The following is a 10,915-nucleotide window of genomic DNA, read 5'->3' as shown; positions in this document are numbered from 1 at the left end:
ATAACGAACACACTCAATGTACTGTATCGCACGAAATAAATACACCAACGCAAAAACATTTTGAAATAACAAAGAAAACTTTACACGGTAAACTTCCTAAGACTGCTGAAACTTTTGAAAATCTTAAAACAAATGTAGTTACAATTCAACTATCAAAGCCTGTAAAAGAACAAAGGAAAAAGATCTCCAAAAAGAAGAAAGATAAAGAAAATAAACCCAAAACGAGACGTAAAATGTCCAAGCCTAAATTTAATACCAATACCACAAAACCTGATGAAGGTGTTAGAGATAGTGCTTTGGCAAGTCATCCTGAGGTAGCATTTCAAGTTACTCAAAAAGCCAATGATGAATTTAACATCAATAAAATTGGCTCAAATATCAAAGAAAATAGTGGAATAAACTTTGTTGGAGATGTAAACAAACATTTTGCCACACACACCAATATCAATCAAATTGTTGGACCAAATATTTGCAACAATAACATGAGAAATAATGATTCGAACGCAATAAAATTGCCAAGTATAGTGTGTATTGAAGATCTGTCTTGGGTAGAAAACTTAACTTACGTTAGAGAAATACATTTAGACGAGTATGATGCCACTTTGAAACCTTACTCTGAATCTTTTTGGGATAATTGTGAGCTACCGGATAACTGGGATGGTCGAGATTTTGATTAACAATTTGATGCGGAATTGTTCGATACGCTATTTACATATTTTTAAAATATTGTTAAGATTTAATTCACAATAAAAACAACTAAATTATATTGATTTATTAATTTATTGATAGTTTAAGATAGTAAAGACAAAATTTATTTAATGGTATCAATATTGACAAGAATCAAAGTATAAATAAACTTTTACATAAAAGCAACAAACGTGATATAATATTATCTCATTACATGTATTTATATTTCAACTGATATCAATGTTTAGGTACCTACATTTAAGTGATTAAATCACTAGCAAAAAAATAACTTAAGTTTTATTACATAAAACTATAACTGTAGCCCTTTAAAATCTAGGCGTCTGATATAGGCACTCGCTAACAAAACGAGAAATAAAAAGCCATCAATATACCAGAAGAATACCATATTGTGGTGAAGTGTTGATATTAGTATCATTTTTGAAAAAAAACTGTTTAGTAAAATTTTGATTTTAACTAAGATTTTTATTTATTAGAAGTAGGCCTATAACAATATTTTTTCAGAAAGTTGCATAATAATTACACAAACAATGAATGTAGGTAGTTTTCCATCTTTATTATGCTGTATTTTTTTTGCTTTTCATGATTCTAGGTTTGCTAGCAGAAAAATAATAACAAATATACTGGTCATCACAAAAATCGGCCCACCTACGTTTTACACGAAACTCGTTTCTACTGACACAATCCCTACCCCAACAATATTGGTGTTATTTAAAAGCCCAATAAATATCCTTAAAGAAAAACACATTTAATTTCTTAATAAACGATTAACATAAACGCGATATACAATAAATGTGACTTGAAAAAATACCTCACTTTGGGCTCACCTCTGGGATCAATTAGACCAATTTTTATGGTTATAAAACCAAATAATGATCTCACGTGTCATCTTTAACAGATAGATAGCGATTAATCCCAACTTAACAGTTTTATAGCCATAAAAGTTGGCTCAAGCGTAACTTCCTATTTTTTGAAGAAGTGACTCTGGATTCTTCTACAGACACATTTTTGGGGTAAAAACCTTTCCTTTAATTAAATGAAGTTTAGAACTAGGCTTTTAAATGGTGCCAATATTGGTGAGAAGTGGGGATGCATACGTTTGAAAGTGCTTGTCGCGGGAGGGTCGATTTTTGTGATGACCAGTGTAGTAAAGTTGAAAAAAATATACCATTCGGATTTATAAAAACGCAATAACTACAAAATTATATTTTATAATCTCCTTATTTCTTGCTCAAGAACTAATTAGAAAAGATCTTGCAAGCAACAGGGTTGTCGACACCACAATAGCTTGCAAAAGTTGTCAACTGACTAGATGCTGGAATTAGATTTACAGGGTGTTAGGTAAATGGGTATATGAGCCGACCCTAGCCCATGTTAACATAGGCATATAAATGGTATGGTGAAGTCAGAAATTTGATATCATGTTTTTTTTTCATACAAAATAAATTTTATAAAATCCGATTTGTATGAAAATTAAAATAATTAAAATGAAGATATCAATTTTCTGACTTCACTATAACATTTATATGACCATGTTAACATGGGCTAGTGTCGGCTCATATACCCATTTACCTAACACCCTGTATAAGTATGTAGTTCCAATATAAAGTAGAGGAATGTAGTTAGTTGATGGACGGAGGTTCAGTTATGATCTTTATAGGTAAGTACTCCATTCCAATCCAAAGCTATATGAATATTAAAGTAACTAGGTATTTGAAATAAGTAAATGATATCGACATCCCTATTCTTGTGTGCATTACATGAATGCATGAGACAGTCAAAGTAAATATACACATTTTCTAGCGATTTTCTCTACCGAGATCATACTTGAAACTGAAACTTCAACATAACAACAGTTTATCACTACATTATGCAAAAGCTACAATTCCCTCTAATAAATACTCTCATGTTAATAACATTTAATGCATAATTCGAATTGCCCTTGTCATAATTGGAAATATTTGCGCCGCTAACATATTGCGCTATATCATAGTATTGGTAACGATAAGTCGTATCAACATCGCAGAACTAAAATACATATATATGCTTTATTAACATAGTAACTGGCCTAATATTATGTTAGTATTAAGGTGGTCACTTACTTGGTGCATTCGCATGTAACAAAATAATTGAGCATGACACCACTGATTCCTTTAATTAAAAATACAACAAGAAGGGTTACAACAGTGATTACTCATTTGGCGGTAACTAGGTAGCATTAGTGTCTAAATGAAATTTAAGATACAAATTCATCTAGTGAGTAATCACCTTTATAATAAGAATATATTCATTAATAGTAGTATATAAGTATATAAGTAGTATATCCGTTAAGCTAGCACCCATAACACAAGCATATTAATTGCTTACTTTGGGGCTAGATGGCGCTGTGTGAGATTGTCCAAAGATATTTATTATTATTATTTATTTATTATTAATGCTAATAAAATAACAAAATTAAATTATCATTCTCAACATAATGGTAAGTTTTTTGTTGTTGAAATTATTATTATTAACTTTATCTACTATTCTATAACAATTCCAATAGTTGTAGATAGGTGCTATTTAAAACAATAATTATAGTTAGTAATTATTATTAATAACTTCAAACACATACATAATTCTGTAAGAATGTTATCTGCAAGTCACTTGCAATGTTTCCGCTTTCAAAATTTTAAATAAACCCACTATAGATACTTCTATAGGTACTTAATATACATTAACACAATATAAAAATGACTAATTTATGAGTTCATCCTATAATCACAAACAAATGTACACACAACATTATTTAAACAGTGTGAACATTTTCAAAACGATATCTTTTAGCAACAATGCTTAGTTTTTTACACGCCAGCAATGATTAAAACGTTGAATTATGTAGTCAAGGGTATTAATTTTCAATTAATTCTATGATTTTACATTTTTTATTATTGCATTATGAGACAAGCCCATAACTCAATCACTAGTGTCGAAGATATTTAATATTAAGAGTTTTCGATGTACATATTTTAAATATTATACATTTAAATAAGGCCAAGTTAATCAGTTTGTTTGCATTTAACTAGCAAACTAATTGATGAATGCAATAAAAAAAAATCAACAAAACTTTGCAAAAAGTCATTTCGTGGCTCTTGACTTGACGCACACAAATATACAAAATGCTAATGCGGTCATATAGACCCATTGTAGAAAGCGATTTTTTCTAATTTATACATTTGAGTACATAACATTTTTCTTCGCCATTACTCATAATAATACTCTTCTTAACGCCATTTCAAAATCCCACATTTTGAATCAACAGGATCTGCCTTAGAAGCTGAACTTTCCTCTGACTTTAAAGAAACCCATGCTGGTCTTGTTATGCAGCAAGGAGGTGAGGCCCACATAGCTCTGTATGACTATGGGGGAGTGGTGTATGCAGCAAGCAGAGGAGGGCATCGCCTCGATGGCCCTCTGTAGTTTTTGAGCAAAGATCTCCATGTCGTATGTCGCTTTATCTTCTAATTCCCCGTCTGTAAAAGATTCACAAATATTAATTGAAAAATGCTGGTATTTAGATTTTTGTACCATCTAAATGAGATTTATGTAACTATGTTTCACGATTTTTGGAAGCTTTAGTTAGAATGTTACAAGCAGTACTTGTTTGATTTTATTGGGTCAAAAACTACTCTTCTTTATAGTCGGATAGCATAGTTAGTCAGGGCAAGAATGAGTGATAGATTATTTCACTTCACTTTGTATCATTTTACTGTGATAAAAATTGCACATGACCTGTGAAACTAACGCCCGTATTCACAAACATTACTGGTCTCACAGTGCGCGTGGACGCACAGGGTGACTCACGAACCAATCACAGAGCTCTATTCAACGCTATGCGTTAGATTTGCAAGCATCGTTTGTGAATACGGGTTTCAGAATTTTCCGAGACCTACAATATCAGTTGCAGATAAAGTAAAATTAAACCTTTATGCCAAAATATGGGGTGAGACGCGAAGGTGATGAAAGGCACGTCCTGGCTGAAGGGGTTCCACACCGTCTTCAGGGGCAGCTCCTCGCCCTTGTTCCACATCAGCCGCACGCCGCGAAGGTTGCGCTCCCTACAACGTGATACACGACTTTTTCAAATGCTGTATTGCTTGAAGAGGCCGATTTACATTTAGAGTGAAGACTTGGATATCTTCTAAAGCCTGGTCCGTGAGCACACTCACTGCGGGCGCGCGTCGCACAGTCGCGACAGCAATATAATTACGCGCGAGCGATAAGGATGGGTAGCTTGGGGTCATTGGACAAAATTCTACGTGCTCACGGACCAGGCTTTAAAAGACTTTTCGCATTTGATTTTCGTCTTTCTTAGACTGAGTTGCACCACCTAACTTTGACGATAACCGGTGTTTTTTGTATGGAGTTTGACAGATTTTTAACGTTTGTTAAAGTTAAAGTAAGATGCTGCAACCCAGCCTAAATGTAAATCGGCCTAGGCCTACTGGCGTTGTCTACTTGCGAAGAAGCGAAGGCGTCAAATTCTAACATTCTAAATGAAACGGGCTTGTCTCTAGTAATTCAATTGGTCTGTAAATGTAGGCTTAAATCAATTTTTAGCTAGCACCTTGATTAGTTCTACAGCAGCCTTTTCAGCAGGTTTAAACTGCAACAGTATACATTATATTTATAATTCTAACTAGCTGACCCGGCGAACTTCGTACCGCCTTAGCGTAGAGATTTTCTTAATATTTTTTTCCGTAAGAACCATCCTTGGACTTCCACAAACATTTAAAAAAAAGAATTATCGAAATCGGTTCAGCCGTTCACACGTGATGCCGTGACAAACGAGAGAGCGAAACGGGTTTCATTTTTATATATATAGACTACAAGCTTAAAATAAATACATTTAAGTAAAATAATGTTAGTCAGCCACACAGCACCATAGAGCAAATATCACATCACATATTATTATTCTGCGATTATTACAATATTGCTAGATTTTAAAACAGAAATTGCCTTCATCATGACTTATTATCAAAGTATATACTCCTAAATCCTAATAACTATAACATCAAAAAATATGTAGCAAGAAATTGTATTATACAGTTGTATAATTATTCTATTTTGCATTTTGATCAACTCTCTAATTGCGAGCAATAAAAGTTTAACCAAAAGCATTCAGAAGAAGCATTCTAAATCTATGAGCTTAAAAACAATGATAGTATCGTAACATACCTTCACGTGCAGTTAGACAAGGAGCATGCTATGAGGGTTAGAACTGTTAGGCTGAGCACCAGCGGATCCCAAGGCTTAATCAGTGACCGTTTGGAATGTTAAGTGCATTTATTACAGTTAGGCCCAGAACAGACGGTGAAACGAACTGCAACGAAACTGCAACTTTGTGATGATTCTTATGAATGAAACTGAAACTGAAAGTTTCAAACTGGTCGCGTCATGTGTGGTATCTCAACGGACGCTATGGCAGAAACTTAGATGCAACTCAAAAGTAACTACTAGTTGCAGTTTCGTTGCAGTTGCGTTTCACCGTCTGTTCTAGGCCTTAGGTGAAGATATGAAGCGGTCAGAATGAGTGTAAAATGTGGGCGTCTACCGCAACTCAAAGTACCTAGGTTCAAAATACTTGGGATCGAACAGTTTACTCTCCCCGTCGGCGTTGCTCGGGCGCCGGCACAGGCGGTCTATGACGCAGTCCTTCACGACCGTCGTCACTCCTGTCGCGAGCCCGTTAAGGCGACTGCGTGAGGGATTTACTACCTATTAGTTTCTTTAGTTAACATTTTATTTATTATCTACATATTAGAAACTTTAAATTTTTTTAAATCCACTTGGGTGGAAAAACCAGTTTTAGAACCACTTTTATATTCAGTTAACCAGTTCTATATCAAAACTGGTGTTAGCGACGCNAGCTACGGCCCTGGTTCATCCTATAATCACAAACAATAATGTTCACACAACATTATTTAAACAGTGTGAACATTTTCAAAACGATATCTTTTGGCAACAATGCTTAGTTTTTTACACGTCAGCAATGATTGAAACGTTGAATTTAATGTAGTCAAGGGTGTTAATTTTCAGTTAATTCTATCATTTTACATTTTTCATTATTGCATTATGAGACAAGCCCATAACTCAATGACTAGTGTTGAAGATATTTAATATTAAGAGTTTTCGATGTACATATTTTAAATATTACACATTTAAATAAGGCCAAGTTAATCAGATTGTTTGCATTCTACTTATTTGAGTTTAGCTAGCAAACTAATTGGTGAATCTTGGATGAATAAACCATTATTTATTCGTCCAAGTGGTGAATGCAAAAATTAACAAAAACTTTGCAAAAAGTCATTTCATGGCTCTTGACTTGACGCACACAAATATACAAAATGCTAATGCGGTCATATAGACCTATTGTAGAAAGCGAATTTTCTAATTTATACATTTGAGTACATAACATTTTTTTTGCTTCGCCATTACTCATAATAATACTCTTCTTAACGCCATTTCAAAATCCCACATTTTGCATCATCAGGATCTTAGAAGCTGAACTTTCCTCTGACTTTAAAGAATCCCATGCTGGTCTTGTTATGCAGCAAGGAGGTGAGGCCCACATAGCTCTGTATGACTATGGGGGAGTGGTGTATGCAGCAAGCAGAGGAGGGCATTGCCTCGATGGCCCTCTGCAGTTTTTGAGCAAAGATCTCCATGTCGTATGTCGCTTTATCTTCTAATTCTCCGTCTGTAAAAGATACACAATATTAATTGAAAAATGCTGGTATTTGGATTTTTGTACCATCTAAATGAGGTTCATGTAATTAGGTTTCACGATTTTTGGAAGCTTTAGTTAGAATGTTACAAGCAGTACTTGTTTGATTTTATTGGGTCAAAAACTACTCTTCTTTATAGTCGGATAACATAGTTAGTCAGGGCAAGAATGAGTGATAGATTATTTCACTTCACTTTGTATCATTTTACTGTGATAAAAATTGCAAATGACCTGTGAAACTGATGCCCGTTTTCACCATCAATCCCAAATTTTCAAGTGACCCCTATGAAAACAAAACTACTGTTATGTGTTACTATAGGGGTCAGTTAAAAATTAGGGATTGATGGTGAAAACGGGCATGAGTGTTTCAGAATTTTCCAGAGACAATATTAGTTGCAGATAAAGACAAAAATAGGACCTTTATGCCAAAATATGGGGTGAGACGCGAAGGTGATGAAAGGCACGTCCTGGCTGAAGGGGTTCCACACCGTCTTCAGGGGCAGCTCCTCGCCCTTGTTCCACATCAGCCTCACGCCGCGAAGGTTGCGCTCCCTACAACGTGATACACGACTTTTTCAAATGCTGTATTGCTTGAAGAGGCCGATTTACATTTAGAGTGAAAACATATTTTCTAAAAGACTTTTCGCATTTGATTTTCGTCTTTCTTAGACTGAGTTGCACCACCTAACTTTGACGATAACCGGTGTTTTTTGTATGGAGTTTGACAGATTTTTGACGTTTGTTAAAGTTAAAGTAAGATGCTGCAACCCAGCCTTAAATGTAAATCGGCCTAGGCCTACTGGCGTTGTCTACTTGCGAAGAAGCGAAGGCGTCAAATTCTAACATTCTAAATGAAACAGGCTTGTCTTCATTCAAATGAAGACCTCTCTAATATTAGGTATTAGGCTTAAATCAATTTTTAGCTGGCACCTTGATTAGTTCTACAGCAGCCTTTTCAGCAGGTTTAAACTGCAATAGTATACATTTATAATTCTAACTACAAGCTTATAATAAACACATTTAAGTAAAATAATGTTAGTCAGCCACACAGCACCATAGAGCAAATATCACATCACATATTCTGCGATTATTACAATATTGCTAGATTTTAAAACAGAAATTGCCTTCATCATGACTTATTATCAAAGTATATACTCCTAAATCCTAATAACTATAACATCAAAAAATATGTAGCAAGAAATTGTATTAAACAGTTGTAAAATTATTCTATTTTGCATTTTGATCAACTCTCTAATTGCGAGCAATAAAAGTTTAACAAAAAACATTCAGAAGAAGCATTCTAAATCTATAAGCTTAAAAACAATGATAGTATCGTAACATACCTTCACGTGCAGTTAGACAAGAGCATGCTATGGGGGTTAGAACTGTTAGGCTGAGCACCAGCAGATCACAAGGCTAAATCAGTGACCGTTTGGAATGTTAAGTGCATTTATTACAGTTAGGCCCAGAACAGACGGTGAAACGCAACTACAACGAAACTGCAACTTTGTGATGATTCTGATGAATGAAACTGAAAGTTTCAAACTGGTCGCGTCATGTGTGGTCTCTCAACGGACGCTATGGCAGAAACTTAGATGCAACTCAAAAGTAACTAGCAGTTGCAGTTTCGTTGCAGTTGCGTTTCACCGTCTGTTCTAGGCCTTGGGTGAAGATATGAAGCGGTCAGAATGAGTGTAAAATGTGGGCGTCTACCGCAACTCAAAGTACCTAGGTTCAAAATACTTGGGATCGAACAGTTTACTCTCCCCGTCGGCGTTGCTCGGGCGCCGGCACAGGCGGTCTATGACGCAGTCCTTCACGACCGTCGTCACTCCTGTCGCGAGCCCGTTAAGGCGACTGCGTGAGGGATTTACTACCTATTAGTTTCTTTAGTTAACATTTTATTTATTATCTACATATTAGAAACTTTTTTAAATTTTCAAATCCACTTGGGTGGAAAAACCAGTTTTAGAACCACTTTTATATTCAGTTAACCAGTTCTATATCAAAACTGGATTATACAACTCGGACATTCTGAACAATGTTTGTTTATTTGGTGAAGAAGCAAAAGGTATATTGTTATTTCCAAATTGTTCCATCTAGACAATTATTAAATGAACATATTTTTAAAATGTTTAAAGGAAGAAAATTCAACTTATTACAATATTCTATTAAAACTTAATGCAAGACTAAGTTCAAAAACAAACAACATAAAACAAGAAAACAAAATTACAACAAATAAATGATTTGATTAGAATTTCACAAGGAAGAAAGGTTTAGAATTAGTAATTTATTTTATATTAGACATGTAAAAACTTACGGCACTAGTGAGGATGGTGGGTACACAAGCTCTCCAATGACTATTGTGTCCAGGTCATCGAGGTAGGTCTTCTTGAAGTCGAGCTGTTTCATCGCTATAAAGTCGTACTTTATAGTCATCACCAGTCTGGATGTGAGGATGACAATCCTCTCCTTTTCGTTGTCCCATAATGTTATCCTTTAAGAAACAATTATTTATTATTGCATTTCAGTTACTCTCAGCTTCTTTTAATAAACTTTGTGACAATAATTAATACTTTGTCTTTTCACCTAATACTTTGTTTGAGATTTATGAGTCTTGATAATCTAAAATCTAACACAACAAATGATACATAAATATTTCTTTAAGTACAATAAATTAGATAGGTACCCATTTAAGATTTATTACTTACTCTGTTAGTAACCAAGCACCCAGATATTCTCCATCTTCAGGGAAGAGCAAGCCTGTGATGCATTCTTGTATGGCGTTCTCTACAACGCCTCGGCGGAATGTGAAGAAGTCTTTGATGTTCTCTCGATCAAAGGGCACGTCATAACGAGGATATACCGGCTGCGCAGCCTCAGGCTCCGCTGACGCCGATGCGCCATTTGTTTGCTCTCCTGCTCTAGCATCTTGGCAGAAAAGAAAAAATATAGAAAGTTGGTTTGGCTATTAATTGTACCGAAAAAATTCCACTATAATTAAGATGTTTGTTTTCAATACTGCTTTTTCATCTACTTTCGGTAATGAACATCAGACGACTCAATAAAATCTAGCCGTTAATTAGCGAGTAATTGAGAGATAAGGGAAAGCCCAATTAATTTTTACATTGTGATGACATCGAATTTTGTTCAGAAATAATATCTTAAATTTATTATTACCTGCAAAAGATGACGTAGATGAAGATAGGGAGTCCGCACCTGATAATACTGAACTTGGGTTTGCGTTGGATTTCACTCTGGTGCTGCTAGAATCATCCGTGGGATTGTTTTGAACGCGGCCCGTGGTGTCCGGCGCAATATTGTCTGTAGTCAACTGCAGAGTGCCCCCACGAAATTCCAAATCGTCATCCAATAACTCACTCATTCTGTTTTCTAAAATGTCGAGTATTTATTTATCGTTAAACTATTTTTCTATTATTTTAC

General features: G+C 34.9%; 1 protein-coding gene across 1 annotated transcript; it reads right to left on the bottom strand.

Moving 5' to 3' along the window:
- Positions 1 to 3,935: 3,935 nt before the first annotated feature.
- LOC114359499 (uncharacterized) lies at positions 3,936 to 10,914 on the bottom strand. The gene is made up of 9 exons (XM_028313923.1): positions 10,652 to 10,914; positions 10,183 to 10,402; positions 9,792 to 9,968; positions 9,200 to 9,328; positions 7,890 to 8,023; positions 7,250 to 7,444; positions 6,314 to 6,458; positions 4,669 to 4,802; positions 3,936 to 4,217 (listed from the first exon to the last, which is right to left on the bottom strand). Exons 1-9 carry the CDS (start codon positions 10,854 to 10,856, stop codon positions 4,015 to 4,017), a joined length of 1,542 nt encoding a protein of 513 aa, XP_028169724.1. The 5' UTR covers positions 10,857 to 10,914; the 3' UTR covers positions 3,936 to 4,014.
- Between the last annotated feature and the right edge of the window lies 1 nt (position 10,915).

This window comes from Ostrinia furnacalis, unplaced genomic scaffold, assembly GCF_004193835.3.
Source record: "Ostrinia furnacalis isolate ACB-3 unplaced genomic scaffold, ASM419383v2 OfSCF4439, whole genome shotgun sequence".
Lineage (NCBI taxonomy): Eukaryota > Metazoa > Arthropoda > Insecta > Lepidoptera > Crambidae > Ostrinia > Ostrinia furnacalis.
This window is presented reverse-complemented; position numbering and strand designations above follow the sequence as displayed.